Source organism: Parasteatoda tepidariorum, chromosome 11, assembly GCF_982258835.1.
Source record: "Parasteatoda tepidariorum strain Cologne lab strain chromosome 11, Ptep-v5.0, whole genome shotgun sequence".
Lineage (NCBI taxonomy): Eukaryota > Metazoa > Arthropoda > Arachnida > Araneae > Theridiidae > Parasteatoda > Parasteatoda tepidariorum.
The window spans coordinates 64,071,707-64,093,764 of record NC_141765.1 but is presented as its reverse complement, the minus strand read 5'-3'; the positions used below and the strand labels follow the sequence as shown (position 1 = coordinate 64,093,764).

The 22,058-nt window shown below is 25.9% G+C and overlaps 1 protein-coding gene across 1 annotated transcript in view; it reads left to right on the top strand.

The window, feature by feature from the left end:
• Positions 1 to 22,058, top strand: part of LOC107456704 (glycine receptor subunit alpha-2) — a 161,211-nt gene that overhangs the window by 121,497 nt on the left and 17,656 nt on the right. The window contains exons 2-5 of the mRNA XM_016074641.4: positions 6,303 to 6,394; positions 8,296 to 8,363; positions 9,057 to 9,280; positions 15,907 to 15,989. Of these exons, the coding sequence (XP_015930127.1) occupies positions 6,303 to 6,394; positions 8,296 to 8,363; positions 9,057 to 9,280; positions 15,907 to 15,989 (467 nt within the window). The remainder of the gene's footprint in view (positions 1 to 6,302; positions 6,395 to 8,295; positions 8,364 to 9,056; positions 9,281 to 15,906; positions 15,990 to 22,058) is intronic.

Sequence of the window (22,058 nt, the reverse complement as noted above, 5' to 3'; positions counted from 1 at the left end):
TTTTTAGTTTGCAAAGTTCTGTAAAATAAAAAAAGGGAAAACCAAAAATATACCTTATTCATAAATAAAACAACTTATTCTGACTTTATTTTTTAAAAAAAACTTAATTTATTTTTGACTTTAAAAGCTATCAATAATATTTTTTTCTGGTTATTTAACTATCTTATGTGTGTAATTTTAGCATCCTTGCTCAAAATGATTTCGAAACAGTTTGCTATTAAGACAATCAAATTAGGTGAGATTTTAATCATAGGTCCTGGGTTCGAATCCCGGGCAAGGCATGGATGTTTCTTTCTCTCTGTGTGTGTTCTATGTCCTTTCTCCTATATATGTGAATGTGTGTGAATGTAACCCGCCCTATAAATATGTTGTGGTTGTGTGCACAATAATGTATATTGTGTCATCTCCTTCAAATAAGAAAATTATTGATTTAAAAATGCATTTAATAATAAAATTGCTTTTAAAAAATATTTTTCTACAAAAAATATTACCTTTTTTAAAATTTAATCTTATTCATTGTGATCGGGTTTAATTGATATTAAAATTTATAGGTAAGTTTATAAATTTAAACTTTCTAAAGCATGGTTATATGCTAGAGCATTGAGCATTCAAAATATTTTTACCCACTTTTATATAGTGATGTTGGACAACACCGGCTCCCCAAGTTTCCTTTTTTCCAAAAGAAACTCCGTGAATAAAAATACTAAATATTAAAAATGTTGAATATTTGAATGATAAAATTTCTCTCAAAAATAAAAATTATTGTAATGAAAAAAATATTTTTTTAGCATAAACTATATTATTTTTTAGAAGAATGCTAAAATCAACTTTTATCAATTCAATAACTGAAATATTTATTTATAGCTACAAACTAATATTGGGACAATACTACTTTGAGATAAAGGGTTTAAAAATGTCGAGGAAAGTAAGAAGTATCTTAAGAACTTATCATAAATACATTTAGTTGATCAGATTTAAGATCCCACGTCTTAAAAATTGAACGCTGGAGCAAAATATACTTAAGCATATGAGAAACTTACCTAAAATAAATCTTAAAGCAGTAAGAAATTGCAAAATTTAATTTTTGAAGTAAATATCGTAGCTTTTCAAAAGCATCCTACCTAGCTTTAAAATAAGTAACGTTGACAAATAGATTACTTTATTTTTCATTCAATTCCAAATATCATGACGTCTGTCTGCAACTAGTTTTAAGTGATTTCTAATAAATGGCAGCAGTAGTTTAGTCAAAAAATGCTGGTTTTATTCCTTATTTATATTAAAATTGCGAGAAAAATTCAAAATGATTTGCTTTGTTCTCCATTTGCGAAAAGTGAGGTAAACATGATTTATTTTCTAAAAAAGAAGTGAAATATTTCAAGGAAAATAAAATAATAATGCCTAACGAACTACCTTAAGTATTGATTTTATTTCTTAAATAAATTCAACGAAGCATTCAGCGAACATTTTAATTACGCTGTTTTTAATCCCAACTTTGATGTGATGTTTAAATATTCAGTAAAATAAAAGCTTAAGTAACGGATCAAAAAATGTTAAGAGAATAATAAATTATTTGTTATACGTGAAATCTAATTAAAATAAAATCAGATCATTAAAATTAAAATTTATTTTGATACTCTATTACTTTTCAAACTAGTGTTTTAATCATTTAAATAAGCGATGATTTTAGATTGATTGGAGTTTTTATTGCTGTTGGATACAATACTTTTGACATGGAATTAATTAAATAGTCCTTATTTAATTAAATTAATAAAATATGACGCAATTTCCTCTTTAAATTAAAGTTACTTGACTTAAAGTAAATGCCTTCTTGTATAATAAAGTCTTTGTAATTTTATGCAATATACAAAAACTCTGACGAAGAGTTGAGTAATTAAAATTTCATTCAAATATTTATTGTATAGTATATTGCAATGATTACAAAGCACTTCCAAAAATGTTCAGGACACAAAAAATTTGTGATAAGTAAAAAAAATATATATCATGAAAAAATGTTTTTGTCTAGTATGTAATTCTTAATGAGTTTTATTTTTCAACGTTAACTTTAGTATATCTCTTATTTTCAATTGAGATGAATTTATGGTATAAAAAAAGCACCTAGAAAAAATTATTATCATAATTTTGAAATTTAATCAAATAAATAATAATGGTTTAAGAATGTTACAGACTGCAATACTATTTGCTACTCTTAATATTAATCATTTCATTAATTATTATACATTAAATTTGTAGTAGCAGCACTTGACAGTAATATAGTTTTATCAGCTGTGAAATATACAATTGTGCACAACTTTAACAAAAACACTTCATATAAAATTTTAACCAATACATAATTATTTTCATAATAATGGTTATTGCAGTTATAATTTATTTACGTCACACTAAAGCTGCACAGTGGGATATTGGTCATGGTCTGGGAGGCACTCCTGAGGATGGTACAAAGGCATGCCATGTGAATTTTAATCCTCTGCAGAGCGGATGGCACCCCGCTTTGGTATAGCCCAATGATCTGCACGCGAAATCGAGCACTTAATGGCAGAACAGTTTAACGAGGACCAATACCGCTGACCCTCGGTCTCATCAATGGCTGATTAAATTGATCTCCCATCCACACACTGATTTCTCAATAATGGCAAAAAGTTAGCGCATTATTTTATCAGAATCGTTTGCATAGAAATTTATCAGAATGCTATAGCAATCAGATTTAAATGATGATAAGCGCATTTCGATCATTTACCCAGTTTCAGAACTTTATATTAAAACTTATCCAGTAATCAAACTGATAATAGTTGTTCCTGCCTTAAAATATATACAACGTTCGCAATTTATAAGTAAGAATAATGATAAAATGCTTATTCAAAATTCAAGTCATAAAAAAGCAGTTGGGAATTCTTCAAGTTTCTACAAAAATCATTTAACGTTATTCTTTTTTTCTTCTTCTTATTTTCGTGATTTATATAGAACACTAAATTCTTCTAAAATCAGAGAAAATATTTTTGATGCAAAAAATAATTTTTTATTCCCTTTCAATAAATTAATTGACTGTAATTCTAATATTTCTATTAGTGTCAACAAAATTCTCATATTATCTCAAATTATTCATATGAAATCTATTTGCAATAATGAAGAAGTTGTCTCAAGTAACTGTAAGTCTTGCCGTAAATTCCTATTAAGTAATGGCATCCCGATTGGATATGCAGACAGGTAACTAAATTATTAAAGGATGGCCTTCCGGGGTGGAGTATATAGTGTTTCGCTTTAGGCTATAGTAGGGCTACTGAGCATTGAAGGTGCGGTCAGCTCCCTTGCCATGAAATACGATTCGGATGCTTGTTTGAATATTCAATAATGTGACTTGTTTATTGATTTTCTATTTCTTTTAGTTTCTAATTGGCTTTAAGGTTTTCATTTCATTTCTTCTCTAACTAATAATTTTAAATTTTTTCCAGCTGTACTTTTTATTAATTTTCGTTTTTTGTACTTACAACTTCATGACTTCTCAGTAAAACTCTTTTCGAACTTGTGGCTTGTTGATATCATCTAGGCATTTCAGTAATTGATTTTGACATTTGTTGATGATATTAAAATGTTATTTTTGAAAATGATTTATCTTTCGATCCTGTGACCTTTGGCAATCATCGGTGTGATTAAGTTTTCTTCCTTTTGGGCTTGTAACTCTTGCTTCGATTATGATATTAAGTGTATACGAGCTACTTTGGCATTTAAACAGCAAATTATTCATATTCCTCTTATGCTTAAAATGAAACAGTTAGGGGTAAAGTTTGGTTATAGCTATACAAAATCAACTCGCAGAAATTGCTTCGTTCATGCCGGCGCATTTCGTGCTTTTATTTGTTTTTATATTATATTTCTGTGTGTAATGCTGTTCTGTCCGAAAAGAAATACAAAAGAAAACTAGAATTCTTAAACACACTATAACAAGAAATCAAGCATTAAGCTTGTAACTTGTGACGGTTATTTCAATTATTATTTGCAATAACTGCAGAAAATTGCGTAATTTCAGCTTAAATATTTTTAGAGATATGAACATTTTTATAAAAAAAAAATTTTTTTCTTTGTTACAGTTTGTTATACCTTAAAAATATTTAGTAAAATTGAACAAATTTTTTGCAGAATTTTAAAATTAAGCAGAAAAATTTTGCTTTAGCATTTGAAAAAAGTTCGCTTAAAAACTAAGCAAGATATGAGCATTTAAAAGAGTTCTTTTGTACTCCTCATGCGTGAAAGAAATTAGATTGTTAGATAGAAAAAAACTAGAATTAGATAGAAAGATAGATCATAATAAGTGTATTCGAGTGTAATAAGTGTATTAAATTCGAGTTTTCATAATTTTGTAGTGAACCGTATTTGGTAACTAATGAAAAAAGTCTTATTGGAATATCTTAAAAACGTAAAAAGTTTCGAGCAATTTTTTATGTATTTTCCACAAATTTGTGGCTAACTCCCAATCATTTTTAGCTTGATTTTAAAACGTACAAAAAAAAACATAGCAAATTGCTCGAAACTTTTCGCGTCTTTTAGATAATAAGATTTTTTTCATTAGTTGCCAAATAAGATCAACAACAAAATTACAAAAAAAAAGAATTTAATTTATTTTTCGAGCATGCGCAGTGAAAAAAAAACTACTTTAAATGCACACATCCTGCTTAGTTTTAAGCAATCTTTTTTCAAAATTTAAAGCAAAATTTTTGTATTTAAATTTTAAATTTCACCAAAATTTTGCTTCATTTTACTGAATATTTTTTAAATTATAGCAAAAAAACGGGCTGCAGAAAAAATAAGTTTTTATTTTTTTTAAATGTACATACCTCTTTAAATATTTAAGCTAAGCTTACGAAATTTTATGCAGTAATTACAAATATAATCGAAAGTAATTGATCCAAGTTACAAGTTTACTGCTTGATTTTTTGGCACAGGTCGTTCATAAAATATTCATTCCTTGTCGGTCCCTCAAACCTCGGAAACCTTTAAATCTTATTGCTAAGTTTGAAAAATCGCATGAACTAAACAACTCTAAAGTGACAAAATAATCCTTTAAGTATTCCTTGAGAAATTTTTAAAAAATGTAAAAAAACTGAATATATATATATATATATATATATATATATATAATGGATATAAGTAATAGTTAATTATCTTAAAATCCTTACTCAGTTTTTTTATTATATAACTATAATATAACACTTTTAAAGTATTTGAGGAATTAAAATATGTAGCTCTATTTTACGATTTAATGAATAATCGCTTAGATATGCTTAATCCATATCTCATTAAGGGTAACTTTCAAATGAATAAAACGAGCTTAGAACTTTAGCCATTACTCAAGAACTCTAAGAATATAGATATTGTGTATTTTCTTAAATGGTAAACGCCCAAAAATTCTACGTAAAATGCATTATTTCCATTTGCTAATTAGTTAGTTGGCTTTTTACATTAGTTGAGTTTCTTTGTTTGAATGAAATGTATTATATTTGACTTAAGGCTCAGAAAGATTAGCGTTGCATAATTTTAACTTCAAATTAATAAGGTTCATAAATTAAAAGTGCGGAATATATTGAGAATTTTTTCAGATGGAGTTTTTTTTTAAATTTTATTTATTCTGAAGCAAATATTATATTAATTAATGAGCTACAGCAGATGGTTGAATTAAATGAAAGTCATATCTGTAAAAAAACAACAAAAACTTCGGTTATTTGCATTTATGTTGAATGTAAAAATACTAGAGCTTTAGAATTCCTAAATAATAGATTGCCTGGGTTTTCTGTGTACCCTAATAGCATGAAATTTGAACATCATATATTTGAAATTGTGCTCTTAAGTGCAAGAGTTTAAATGAAAAATGTAAATGATTATTTAAAATATTTAAATTATTTAAAAGAAAAACTTAAATTAATTTAATGAAGTATGATTACTTAGTGAATTTATGAATTTGATTATGAATTTAATGAAGTATGATTACTTAGTGAATTTATGAATTTGATTATGAATTTAATGAAGTATGATTACTTAATGAAGTATTTAAATGCTAAATTGCAGCTTGGCTGTCTTCAGAGTGACGAAACAATTTATAGAGGCACTGTACCTTGTGTTTCCAAATTACGTAATATTGAAAACATGTGTAAACTTCCGACCACCCATAGTTGGCATTCCTGCTTTTGTTAATAATAAACTTAATTATGCATTTTGATCAAAATTATTAACAGCACAAATTTCAGATTTATTCATTGCTGTTTAAATAATTAAACAATTTTTCTTTTTTTTAGAAACGGAACTGGAAGCAAAGTTCATGATCTTGACTTGCTTGATGAAATTTTAAAACATTATGATAGAAGAGCCTTACCTACTGGATCCCAAAGTAAGATAACATATTTTACTACATATTGTAAAATTTTGCTTTGTAAATCTTTAAAACCACTTACAGTTTCACCTTGAGGGGAAATTCTGAGTTCACGTCCTTATATCAAAAATGATACAATATACGCGGAAAAAGTCAATTACGTAGTTGTTCTGCATTATCGATTTATGAGATAAAATGACGTGTTCTCAAAAATGATACGTATGAAAAGCACTAAATGAACATCTGATTGCTTGATTTATTGCATAAAATCAGCACCAATCAGACCGTTTCTTAGAATCCCCTGCCATTTGTGCTTGCACAAGTGTAGACCGGTAAGGATGAATACCTAGCGCCCTGATACCTGAACATCCTATCTGCGGCATTTTGAGAGCCCACAGGGTTTGCTGATCTTTCTTAGCGAGTGCATTCGCTTGTATACTCTTAGAAATTTCTCGGATAAAATGGCTAAATAACAATCTATTTAATTGTTATTTTACCATATTTAAACAAAACAATCAAATAACCATAAATAAGATGGTAATGAAATGATTAACAGCGAGAAAAATCATTTATTAACTATTTTTACCTAAAACGGTTAAATAACAATAATTTTACTGCACCAACTAAGCCCACCTAATGAAGCAACTTAGTTCGTTGCAACCACGTACAAATTATAGCCGAGAGAGCTAATCTGTCAATCTCACGACCGACAGAAAGGAGGTTCGAGCCCCAGCGTTGACACCTCCATTCCCTTTAAAACACATTAAGAATTTTCAGTGTCCTGGACTCTCCTCTGTCCATTATTAAATGAGAAGTCTAGCTCCAATGTCCAGTTAAATTTCTTTTTTTACGGTTTTGACACCACGGTAGTTGTAAATGGTTAAGAAACTGTATAGTTTTGTATTCATGATTTTATAACCATACTAGATGCCAACAGTTTCCAAACCGTAAATTTGAAAAATATTCTTTGCCGTAAACTTTACGGTTAATCGGATGGACAGACTGCTGCTGGTTATTTTACCATAATTTTAGAATGAAAATTCTAGCAGTGTACGTCTTCTGGTTGTTCCTACTCTTCTTGTTCAGTTGGTCACCCTGATTCATTACACTGTCTTTAACGATTCGCAATGAAGGATGTAACCTTCCGAGAAAACATTCACAATACAGTCACTGTGCCGCTCTTTCCAAGCGTTTGCATTCACTGTAAATTAACACCATCTCGACATTATAGGAAATCTTTCTTTAATACTTTTCTCTTACGCACGCTACCACTGTGCCATGATAAGGAATGCTCTGGTTTGTGAACTTTTTTCTTTTTTTTCATGTTATGTCAGGTTGCATTTTTTGAAATTACAAACCAAATAAATGTGCTTCTTATATCTTCTGTTTTTAAGATTACTGTAAGGGAAGTGTCTTCTCTTACTAAATAACAACAGCTTTGCTGTAACAACAGTGGAGAATTTTGATGTTGAACAACTTTGTAATTGACTCTTTTTTCGATCTCAAAATAAGAACACTAGTTCCGTTAACGTGCGATTCTAAGCCGATAAACTCTAAATTTTTGTATAAAGTACAAGTAAAGTACAATTTACACAAAGTAGTTTTCTGTAAATTGTACACTCTATCAGACAAAAAGTATTTAAAAGAAAGATTTATTTGTTATTACAGTGAAGCAGGCTATCATATAAAATGGAGTAAAAATACTAATTATGAATTAATTTAGATATAGTTCAGTAGTGATGTGGAATTTTTTTAATATTAAATAATTAGTAGCTCTGATATTCATATAAATTTTTTTAGTCAACAGTTTAAACACATGGTGCATTTATAAATTAGATAAAGTTAAAAAAAGATTTTGTTGTTTATTTATTCTAATTAACTATTAATTAATTACTCTAACATTCATATTGTTTTCTTAGGCGAACCAACAGTTGTATCATGCGGCATATTTATAAGAAGTTTTGGATCAATAAATCCATCCACAATGGTAAGAACAGCTTTTGATAGTATAAAGATAAAACTTCGTAATGCAATTAAGATAGTTCTTTTTGCTGTTAAAAACTAATTCTCTCTCTTTAATTTTCTTCCTAAATCACATTTTCTTTCAAGATAAAGGCTCGTAAGTCTGAAAGCCGTTGTTTCGATGTAGTTTGTTTAAGTGTTTCATAAGCATTAAGCGATACATTTTAGCAAAAATAATTAGAATTATTTCTCACAAAAAGAGTAATTGAGATAATGCGTAATGTTTACAGCTAGAAATTTATTATTATAAATATGGTTAGTTTTAATATTTTTCAGATGGTAATACTAGAAAAAAAATGGAAGGATAAAAAAATGGAAGGGTTAAAATGAAATTTTGTAAACAGATTTAAAGATAGAATCTGCAAGATTTTTTGAAAGATTTGATGATTGGCAAACACAACTTTAGTTTAATTTTGAGTAATGATGTGATTCCAGAAACCAATTAGCTGCTTATCATAAAATAGTTCCATTTGGATTCCTTCATAATTATTATCTATTTAATAAAATAATAAAATTTATAAGTTTTAATGATTTTTCGCATATAGGAAACAAAAAATAAAACTGTAAAATACAGTAAAAACTTTATAAAAAAATTAAAATTGCTGCTAAATATTTAATTAGGGATTCTTAAAACACTATCAAATGTAATCTTTTTCAGGACTATGAAGTCGACTTATACCTGAGGCAAACATGGTACGATCATCGTCTGAAACAACCTCATCTTGTTAAGCCGCTTGATTTAAATGATCCAAAATTAGTGCAGCGTATCTGGAAACCGGAAGTCTTCTTTGCAAATGCCAAACATGCTGAATTTCAATATGTTACAGTGCCAAATGTTCTTGTTAGAATTATGCCAAGTGGTGAAATTTTATATATGTTAAGGTAAGTAATACATCATGCGGTGTTCGCCTAATATTTTTCAGTATTAGTACAGTGCGCACAAGAAAATAAATAATAACCTTGAATAATTTTTGATCTAATGATCGTACTTTCACGTGTTAGAACTTAAACCTAATGGTTCATGGGTATATCTGTATATCTATTTATATATATAGATTATATCGCCTTATTTCATGACTTAAAATATCTTCAGCACAAATTACTAGTTATACTTCAGATCACCCTCGTGAACCATTGTGTTTGAACCCTATCAAAAATCCGATCAGTTCAATTAAATCAAGGGTTTTTTTTTTTTTTTGCACACTGAACATACTGCTATTTTTTAATGGTTTTAACATGTTTTCATTTGCTTCATTCATTATTCGATTGTTATTTTATTGCTTATCAACATATAACTTGCAATAGAGACTGCTTTTACTCACTATTAGCTATTGGTTGTTTTAAGCGATGATAGACTTGAAGATGTTAAGCGGAGTAACATTTAAGGGAATAAAGGAACAGGCGAATATAGAAAACACAAAAACAGAACTAAGCTGTTTACAAAACTCTTTTTTTTCTTCCTGAAAAACTGCTTTATAATAATTTGGCAGAAAAAGATTTATATACATACAAAGGGCAATGGCATGTTTCAAAAATCCAAGTAACAAATATATGGACTCAATACATTTTCAAAAAAGTAAAATTTTCAAAAAAGTAAAGAGAAATTCTAACAAAAAAAATTTTATTATTTTTTTTTTTACATTTCTTTTGCCCCAGTGGCGAAAATGATCCAGTATTGAACATATTCTAGTAAGTACGGATCTAAACTAAGAGATGACAGTACAAATTCAGATTGCTTAGAACTTCTCTCAATGATTTTAAAAAGTGCAGACAGAAAAGTTTAAGTAAATTAGGTGCCAAAATTCTGAAGTTAAAATATACCGTATAAAAAGATTTGTAAATTTATGGGGAAAAAACTGTCAGCAGGTGTGCCAGTATTAAACCGCTTATATCACAAAAAAATACTATCTTTTAAATGTGGAAAATTGTTTTTTAAGTAGATAAGTACTCTTATTTTCGCAATAAACTTTGCTATTTTAGCGAAACAAAACAAAAAAAGGAACTCTGTGAAATAAATACGTTAACTTTGCGGTCGGCGAAAGCCGCTAGCAGAATCCGTACCTGTCAACTCTGGGATTCGTACCTGGGTAATCTCATTGGAGGTCTCGTTTTTTTAAGTAGATAAGTACTCTTATTTTCACAAGTAAATTTTGTTAGAACTTTGTCTTCTTTGCAAACAAACTCTGCTATTTTAGCAAAACAGAAAAAAGGACTCTATGAAATAAATACCTTAACTTTGCGATCGGCGAAAGCTGCGAGCAGAATCCGTACCTGTCGACTCTGGGATTCGTACCTGGGTAATCTAATTGGAGGTCTCGTTTTCGTTGTGAAGAAAACTCTTACGCTGTCTTTATCTTAAAAGTCTCATTGAAATTATTTTTTAGAGTAAAAACACTTTAAATTATTGTGACTCCCTCTTTAAAAATTGTCTGGAAACAAACTTACCAAAATATTATATCTAAAGAAACATAAAAATCAGCTAGAGTTTCATTTTGAAAATAATCTCGATTCCCAGTGTAATTTATACGATGGTTAAAGCCATAAAATAATTGTTGAAAAGCGTGGGAAATTATCGTAAGATTATTTGAAAAAAGATTACTTATTGTACAGTAAGCAAAAGAGAATGACAAAATTTAGAATTTGAACTGGCTGGGGGTTTCAATTTGTTTATAATTAGAAAGAAAAAACTGTTAAGAAAAAAACCGTTTTGACATTGAATTAGCTTTAGACTGTCAAACAAACAGAAAAGGTCCATAAAAATGCCAATTTTTCTAAAATTATACAGGTGATTGTGAATTTAAAAAGAATTGGAAATATTTTCATAAAAAGTGCATAATTCACAATAACTAAGAAAATAATCATATTCAAGAAATCATATTCTTCAAGAAATCATTAATCGTATTCTAAGAAAATAATCATCTACAAGAAACTGGCTTTTTTTACAAAGATTTGTCAAAAAAAAGACTGTTATCGGGTAAATACCTAATTTTGAAACATAATTGATTCTCTACAGTTTTCATCAATCTAGAAAACATGGGAAGATTAATTACAAACAAAAATGATTGCATTAAAAACTCACGGAAAATGAGGGAATAATTTCATAGCTTCAGCAATTTCACATTAATACATATACTTTTTAACAAAACAATTCATCCAATTATAACATTCCATTTAATGATTCACATCAAAATGTTTAAGTGTTATGCGTTTATTTTAACTTTTAAATTGCATATTTTATTCGAAATAAAGTAGAAAATATGCCCTCTTCAGGTGTATTGTAACAAACTTAGAAAATGCAATTTAAAGAATAAGGAAGAGTTGCTCTTACAGGCTTAATGAGATTTCATTGAATGCACATTAAAATAATTATTTCAGTACCTGAGGGACAAAATAATTAATTTCGCATTTCTTACTCAGTTCTTTCAGGATTGAATTTAACCGTTCGGGAAATTAGAAATATTTCACTTAAAGCGTTACTGTATAGTCTCGGCAGATTTCAATTTTGAAAACTCAATTAGTTCCCAAAGTTTTCTGTTGCAAAATGAATAGTATCAGGCATTTACATTAAGATTGACATTATTAAAAGTGATAGTTTTAGAAATTTTTGACAATAGATTTCTCATTCTTCAGCTATTGTAGAACTTCCTCAGATAAACGAAATGACAATTTTAAAATATAAATGAAAATTTGATGCGCATTTAAGTATGAAGCATTAAAGTTATTTCCTACGGCAGCTTGATTTTATTTCTTTTAACATATTAATTAGTATAATTGTTAAAGAGGTGAAATTGTTTTTACTTTAAAACTGTGCAATAAGGGTAAGACATCCATCCTTTCTTTCAATAATTAAAATTAAAAATTTTTTTAAAAAAAATATGTCTAAGTTTTTCATGTAATTAAAAATATTATGATTCAATAATAACTTTTTTTCGCTTATTTTGAAAAAAAATTACATACATTTTAGGTTAGTTTTTCAATCTGTTTTCAATAACACTTCTAAAATTATTATTACATATTTACCTTTTTTGACTTTCTGAAAATAATAAAAACACAATTTTAAAATGTTTTGCATTTTTTCTGAAATCTAACTAATGAAAAATTACCAAGGAAATATGTATTTTGAGTTCTATTAATTTAGTTTTACTATGTTTTGAGATGTATTGTTTTAAATTAGAAAAAAGCGTGTAAAATTGTTTAATGATAAAAAACTTTAAAACTTTTAGCATCACTTCAAATATCGTATTTTAATTGAAAAAATAATTTCCATTTGAAATAGTATTAATTTATGAACTAATTGCTATTAAGCAATTGAAAGTTATAAGTATCATACTTTAAGTGGAAGATTTGAAGCAAAATTGAATTTAATTTCTAGTTCCCCTTAGTAGTGATGTTCGTTAATTTTTTACTTAGTTTTCACTTTTAGTGCTTAAAAAAATCTTCTATATCACTTCAAGTCATAAATTAATGTAAATTGTTGAATATGGCATATAGTTTCTTTAAATAGACTTAATATTTCATATTTCTCATGATACACTATAATATTTATACAACTTTCTTATTTTTTTCTAACATTCACAGCAAAATGTTCGATCAGAAAATTGACAAAATAGGAAATCTTTTTTTCCCCATTTCTTTGATAGTTTGATCTCATGCCTATCGAACTCTTATGGGGTGCAAAATACACAGAAGTGAAAGAAATAGGCTTGCCATTTAGTCAACGACTTTTGTGAAAGATTTCAAAGGCGCTGCATTGCACTTTACAAAGCTATTTGAAAAATCTGTTAAAATGATTTGCAGGCCATTTACAAAGCTGGAATGTGGTTTCTCTCTTTTCAACTTGAAAAAGCTCTATCGAATAGCCCTTTTGAAATTGTTATGTCAACTCAACGTGCTTTTTATTTATGGAAATTAAACATGAAAGCTAGTATTTATGTTAAATTTTACAAATTTGGGTGCCCTCTCAAATAATTATATGTTTATCTTCATATAATCTAAAATTTATTTTTAGAAATACTTTAACAGTAAAAAAATATTAAAAAACATATGAAAAAGGAAGAAAAACTCATTTTTTAAGAAATAAAATAATTCGTGGCTGACAAAAATGGTTCTTTCTAAAAGTAAATATTTTTATAGAATGAATTTTTTGCAAATTTATGCTTAGATGCTTCTATTTCTGGAACACAGTGATGGTAGAAAGGTGAATAAATAAGGAGGATAAAAAGAAAAAAAAAAGAAATTATTGAAAAAAAGAAGACTTCAAAATAGATTGCCAAATATTTAGATAACAAGATTCTTTTTAAAATGCAGACCTTATTGGAAAACATATTGAAATAATCTAATTATCTGAGGTTAAAAGTCACTGCCAAAAGTTTTAGTAATTGCGTTTATACAGAAAAAAGTTTAATAAAAACATAAATTTAAAAGTTTGGATAATGCAATGAAAATCAAAGACTTGATAAAACTTTCTGGGAAAGTAGCATCAACTTAAAAATGTATTGCTATAATTTAATAAAAATATTGTTATTCAACAAGAAAAGACAAGCGCATATCTAAGTAACTAAACAAGCCTACATTTTTTTGTAAAAAAGATAATTTTGTTTCACTTATCATGGTTTAAACATTAAAATAGAGATGCACATTTTTAAGAAAAAGATAATATTTTTTTTCATTTGAATTTCTTTCTGTGTTCAGCATCACTCTCTACTGGTTTTTCCATTATATATATATATATATATATATATATATATATATATATATATATATATATATATATATATATATATATATATATATATATATATATATATATATATATATATATATATATATATATATAAAGAGATCCGAAAATGAAGCAATATCAAGCAAAAATATGCTAGGCATCGCAACCGCTTATTGAATTCGGAGGCTTCATTAAATATTGAAAAACTTTTATATGCCATGCAAGATCAACGAACCATTAAAGTTAAAACCAGGAGCCTTATATGTGCCTTGTAAATGTCTATAAATATGCTTTAAAAATAAATATTCTTAAAAAATAAGTTATATTCTTTTTAAAACATAGTAAATACTTTATTAAATGTATTTTTAATTAAATAAATTTTGAAAGAAAATGAAACTGCATGTTAATTGATGATGTTTAATTATTTTTTCTCTCAGAAGCTACGATAAGACCTTTTTAAATTATGTATCAGAGGAAAAAAGGAAACAACTGTATTTTATGTTCTACTTTTAAATTTAATTACTGTTACATTTTAAATTAATGCATATATAGGTCACCGTAGCTATAATTCTTACCTTACTATGAGTTTGCCAAGTATTCACTCATTTTAAAGCATGTAGCATTGATTTTATAAAGCATATAATGTTTCATTCATTATGATAAGGTTGAGAAGTAAACATTTAAGTAAAGCAAAAATGCATATCATGATGTAAGAGTTCCCTCATCAAAATGAATGAGTTTCTTTTAACCACCATTAGACCTTTGCGTTGCTTTTTCTTTCTCTCTTATAATTTTCTGATTCATAATTAGAACAGATCTAAGGATTTTTTTTGGTATTGTACTAAGTATCAAAGACGATGTTTTGGTCCATAATGTGTTTCATCATTTAACCATGAACATGATTTTTGGCAATAAGGAATTTTAAAAAAAAACGTATAAAAACATGCGTTGATATAAGAATAGCACAAATGGATGCGGAACAATTTAAAATTATGCATATTTTTTTGTTTTGTACAGTGATAGTGGGCGGCAATGTGTATATTAATAGATCATTTTTATTTTTTATTTTTTTTTATTTTCAATTAAAAAAATTGAGTCATAAAATATTTATGTGCCAAATAAAGGTAAGCAAATATTTATGTATAAACATATATTTAAATGAAGTAAATACAATTTTGAAGAAAACGTAGATAGGTAAGCAATAAATCAATTTATTTTTATTGAGTTTCACTAAGATTATTAAGCTATTATTTTATTTACTATTACTTTTCCATTACGATAATATAAAAAAATATTAAACATTGACTGTCGAGGTCTTTTTTTAAAACATTTTACAAAACGATATATTATTTTATAATTTTGTACTTTTGTTTAAAATTTTTATCAGTAAATAAAATGCATCTGCCTAGTATTTAATAAAACTAGTATATATTTTTATCAACCATAAATGTTTCAAAACAGTAGTAAATGCAATTTTAATGGTAGCTAAAAATTGTTCATGTTAAAGGTACTGTTAAATTATTTATTATACAAAATAACATACAGGATTTCTTAAAATTAATTTTTCATCAAAAGATTTTGACTTGAAAATAAATTAAATTCAGTAATTTCGAATAAAAGTTTTTTTTATTATTATATATGTAATAGTTACGCAATAAAATTTCGTAATCACACTTATATCAAAAACTAACAGTTCTATGCGTTTTTTTAAATGTACTTTATTTACTTTAAATTTCATCATTTATGCAAGTTTTTTATTTTTATTTACTTCTATGTATCGCAATAGGTTGAAGTTGCGTTTTTCTTGCATGATGGATTTGTATCGATATCCCATGGATTCACAAGTTTGCTCAATTGAGCTGATGTCATGTAAGTATTAAATATTTTTATTAAAATGCATAAAATTAGATAAAGAACATCAAGAGCTTAAAAAAACAATAAACTTAATATTTAAGTCTTTTTTCACTACCGAAATCTGAAATGTAGGTATATTTCCCTGGTTTGTTTTTACACAAAATTTAAGCTTTTGACTTGCATTTTTTAAATTAAATAATAAGATATTTTTATTGCGATGTGATTACACATTTTGAATTAAATACGATTGTAAATTTAGTAAAAAGAATGCTGATATTACACGCAATATTTTATGCCATTTAATTGTAATTATCTTTTGACTTGCTTTAAGTTTTAAATGAAAACGGGTACAACGGGGAGTCGTAGTGTTGTGATTAAAAATATATTTTCCATATATTGAAATTCAAAACTAAAATGTTAAAATTATTCCATATAAAATTAAAACACCTTTAAATAAAACTCCGATTGGTTTTTCTTAAGTGAATAATTTGCAACCTTAAGTAATCTTAAGTAATAATAAGAAGAAAATAAATCGTAGATAAAAAAAAAATTGTCCACGGAAATTGAATACCCGAAAAATTTCAACATTACAACGCCTTAGTGATGTTACATGATTACGAAAACTGATGATATTAATTTAATTTTCTTGGAATTTCTCTCAAAATACTACAATTTAATGAATTGTGTAAATAAAAGTTCAATTTTAAATATTATTTTTAAAAATATTCGCTATTCTTGACTTTTATCTTTTCAAAAATACATGTTAAAATGAATTTGACATGCATTTTTACATTTTATAACTCCCCCAAAGTAGCTCTAATCAAATCACACACGAGTAATTTCTTTCGATAAAGATTTTTTCTTTGAACTTCTTTTTATTTCTTAAAAAAATGATTAATGTTATTTAAGACTTTTTATAATGGCTTTTTCAAATCCAACGCTCACTCTTGGCATTTCAAAAAATAAAACAAAATTGTCTGGAGATTAATTTAAATCCTTAAAAATTGGAATGCATTATCTATTTAGATTTCATCTCAATGCTCTAATTATTCCAAAATACATGAAAACATCAAAAATGAAACAACGATAAAAAAATTCTACGAAGTTATTTACTAGATTATTTTACGACTACAACCCCATATTTCATTTTAAAAAACATTTCTTAATAAAAATAAATATCTTCAGTCTCGAAATTCTAACTTAATTTAAACGACGTCCATTCTAACGTAATTTATATTATGCAATTTATTGGCCTATATCATCAAACCAGAAGATTACATCTTTATATGTAGAAATTAATTAGATACAGAGTTATTTCAAATGCAATATTTACTCTTTGTGCACATACATTCAAAGAGATAATAATACATTAGGATTGTATTTATATGGTACGAATTTCAAGTTTTACTTGTTCAAAACTTTTTATGTAAGATGCACTATCTTAAGACACATTTATCAAAGACTTTTAATTGGTTTGGTTGGTTTATTTAGATAACAAAACTTAAATTACATCACTCTAATAATACTGCCGTCACCTTAGCTACTAATACCAAGTTTCTAAATCTATCCGTCTAGCAATTCCTTCTAATAACGTTTGTTGTGATTAAGCATTTCAGATTCAGAAACAGACGCCATTTTATGTCAGTTGGATTCTATAAGAAATTTCTGATTAAATTAGATCCACTACTTAATTGAAATCACTGAATCCACATAACGTTACTTCAAATAGCGTACATGATTTAGAATGAGTAGAGCCTAGAAATATTTGTTGGTATTAATGCATAGAGCATAAGTAGCATACTTTTTATAATAAGTTAAAAGATATCAATATTGCAAAAGATAGACCTATTTTTTTGATTTAATAAAAATTTCCGTCTAATATATATATATATATATATATATATATATATATATATATATATAAGTTCAAAATGAAGAATAAAACAAAGAAAAATAATAGACATATGAAGAAAGGGGGGAAATAATAAGTAAAAAAATAACAAACAGTTAAAAAAAAAAAGATGAAATTTTATTTAAAAAACCGGAAAAAAAGATATAATCTTTTCTTCAGCCCACACGATTATATCCGCAAAACAGAGTGCTTTCTGATATTGTATCAATAAAAACAAAGCAAAATATATTAATACAATAGTGTGAGGAGCACTCAAAAATTTTTTTATAAAAATAACAACTAATAAAATAGATCACAAAAAGTAAAAATAAGTAAAAATAACATGTAAGAACAGAAAATAAAATAAAATAAAAATAAAAAACATTAAAAAGGGGACTATAAAGCGAGTAGCAAAGTCAGATCAACTTACATGGACAGAAAATTTTTCAAGAATTATTTAAAAATGTTTTCGCAGAAAGATTGCCAGATTACAAAATATGAAAACAAAAGCGCAAATTGAGTGTAACAAGAGGGTTTTAAAGTGTCGTTCTTACTGCACTGCTGAAGTGATTTGTTATTCTGAGCTTTGATTTGTTAGTTACCAAGGATGGGCCCGAAATGGATGTGCGCAAGGTAATATTATACTGGATAATTTTAGAAATTGATCATAAATAGTTTCAGAAGATAGATATATATTTAAGAAAATATATAAAATAGAAAAGAGAAACATAAATTGCCTATTTTGCAAGTAATTTTAGCTGCGGATTTGCACAATATGGATTAGCACATAGAAAAATTATTTAAATTATCAAAGAAAAAAAAATTAATAGATAATTTTAACATGGATTTGCCCGAAATGGATTTGCGCATGGAAAAATTAACAAAGAAAAAAAATTTTAGTAGATAATTTTAGCCACGGATTTGCCCGAAATGGATTTGCACATGGAAAAACTGTACAGATTAACAAAAGAAATTATTTAGTAAAGGAATTTTTAATAAATAATTCTAACCACGGATTTGCCCGAAATGGATTTGCTCATGGAAAAATTATATAAATTAACAAAGAAATGATTTAGTAAATAATTTTGGCAATGGATTTACCTGAAATGGATTTGCACATGGGAAAATCATAAAAATTAACAAAAAAAAAAAATGTTTAGCAAATATATCCACAAAAATATACGATTAATTCAATGATTTTATATAAAATTTTATTACTTTAGTTGGGTATCCACTGCTTTTTATCAAGTTTTGAAAGAGTTTATCGATTTGTTTTTTGGATAAATAAATATAACTACATATTCTTTTAATTCTGTTCATTTCATTAAAAGTGGTATTTAAATAGATGCTCCTAGAAACATTAGAATTCCAAGTAACTAGATTATTAATATTAAAATTAAAATCATTTCTCTTAGTGTATAAATCAACAAAGCAGATATTTTCAACCTTCATAATACCCAAATCCAAAAAATTGAAATTAATATTATCATCATGATTACGAAGTAAGATTAATTCCTCAGGGTATATATCACTCAATAAAATAGTAAAATCTTGGATATTAAAGATAATTAAGTCATCAATATGTCTAAAAACAAATTTAGTACCAAGAGTATAATTTTTTTTCATAATAATGCAAAAATAAGTGAGCTAAGAGAGATGAATAATTAGATCCTTGTGTTATTCCATTAATTTGAAGAAAAATATCCTTTCCATTGTAAAGATAATTACTAAAAAGACAAAAATTAATCAGAATTTCCCAATAATCAAAATCGCAACAAAGGATATTTTTAAAATCATAGTAATAATTCAAAAGGACATCTTTTAGTTTAGAAAGGGGAATGCTATTGAAAAGATCCTGGAAATCAAAAGTCGCGATAGAATTAATTTTATTATGTTTAATGAAATCTAAAATCGGTTGATTATTAGTGATAATCCAAGAGAAACCTTCTTTAGTAATATAGTTAATAATCTTTTTAAGTAGTTAGGGAAAATGGTGCTAGGTTTAGTTAAATAAGTATTAGACCCACATGTGATAGTTCTAAATTTTACTGGAATTTTATGAAATTTTGGACTGATAATTAAATAAGGAAATTGTATATTGCTAATTTTAATTTTTAATCTCTTGTAAAAAGTTTAAATTTTTTTAATTACAATATTATTATTGAATTTCTGAGTTCAAAATTTTTACTATTTTTTAATTCCGTACTTAAAAGTTCAGCATAGAATTTTTTACAGAATATAGCATAATTATTGTTAGCTTTGTCTATGGGAGTAATTACAAAATTTTTTTGAAGTTGCTTAATTGATTGAACAATATTAGAAAAATTTGTTGAATTGTTATTCTTATTTAAATTATCCTTATTATTGAAAATAAAGTTTTTAAAGTAATAATAAACTCCCCATTTCCATTCTGTTAGCATACCTAAAGGTAAAGAGAATCTATTTGATATCTTTAAACAAAAACTATTGAGATCATTAAGAAAGTATTTTAGAATCTTATTGATATATATATATATATATATATATATATATATATATATATATATATATATATATATATATATATATATATATATATATATATATATATATATATATATATATATATATATATATATATATATATATATATGTATGTATATATATATGTATATATATATGTATATATATATATATATATATATATATATGTATATATATATGTATATATATATATATATATATATATATATATATATATATATATATATATATATATATATATATATATATATATATATATATATATATATATATATGTATGTATATATATATATATATATATATATATATATATATATATATATATATATATATATATATATATATATATATATATATATATATATATATATATATATATATATATATATATATATATATATATATATATATATTCATTAACGTATTTCATTTGTGTTTCGAATTTTCTAACAATATACCTTCTAACGGAAGGGTTGTGAATGCCGTTATATTTTACGACAATATCCGTGATATTATGAATCTAAATTGTTTTTTAATCTGAATTTTTTTATCGTTTTGTGACATTATATATTTTTCATACTCAATACACCGTAATGTTTAAGCACCATATTATTTTTTTAAAATAATGCATTTCACTAATGCACAAATGCTTTTATGTTTATTGGAAATGTATTTTTCGAAATGGATTAATCCATTTTAAAAGAAATATTTATTGTTTTATCTGTAACTATAACTTGTTGACGGAATACAAAAAACTCTTATCGCTGTTCTTAATTTCGATTAGTTCAAGCATTAATGCTAAAATAAATGATAGCTTTTGATTGAGTATATATTTTAGGTAATATGAGTGTATATAAAAAGGTATATAAAATGATAATATGAGTGAAAACTGCTTTACTTCACTAAACCAACTAATTCAATATCTTGAAACTGTTTTACGAAACATCTTCAACTCATTTAGTACTTTAAACTTACATTTTCTTCATTATTTTATTTTTTTGAATAATATATACTATGAATTGAAAAGTTTTCAAAGTTTATCAAAATTTAAAATGTTATTTTTAATGTATAAGAAAATTTTTTCAACGTTAGTTTTTATTGAAATATTTTGCATAAATTCTAAACTTGAAACTGCGAAATTAATTTCGCATTCTCAAATTGAATAAGATGTTTATTTTGGTACTTTTTTAAAGCTAAATTCAAAACAGGTGTAATGAAAAGCTTATAAATACACTAGACGAGGAAAACTGATAAAATCTTTTGAAAAATGTCTTGTGTATTTTAAACTCTGCTATGCTGGAATAATTCTACTGTTTTCTTTTATGTAGTTTAAAAGATACGAATCGATACACTATATCTGCTTCACGCTGAAACATAATAACAAATTTAAATATGTATACAAGTTCGTGTTTCAACTTTTCGATGGATTCGCGCAACTTATAAAATTACATATCATAAAAAGATGTTTGTCAAAGTAGGAAGGGTTTTTGAAAGACGCTTCTTCATTTAGTTTTTTAATTTTCTTTTTTGTTTGCTTTACTGATGAAGGATATCAAGTTTTATTATTAACAGAAACTATGAGTAGCTAACTACTATATAATAGAAATTAATTTACAGACTTTGTTTTTTTAAACTTATTTCTTGTTAACTTCTACATCAAATACTTTTTC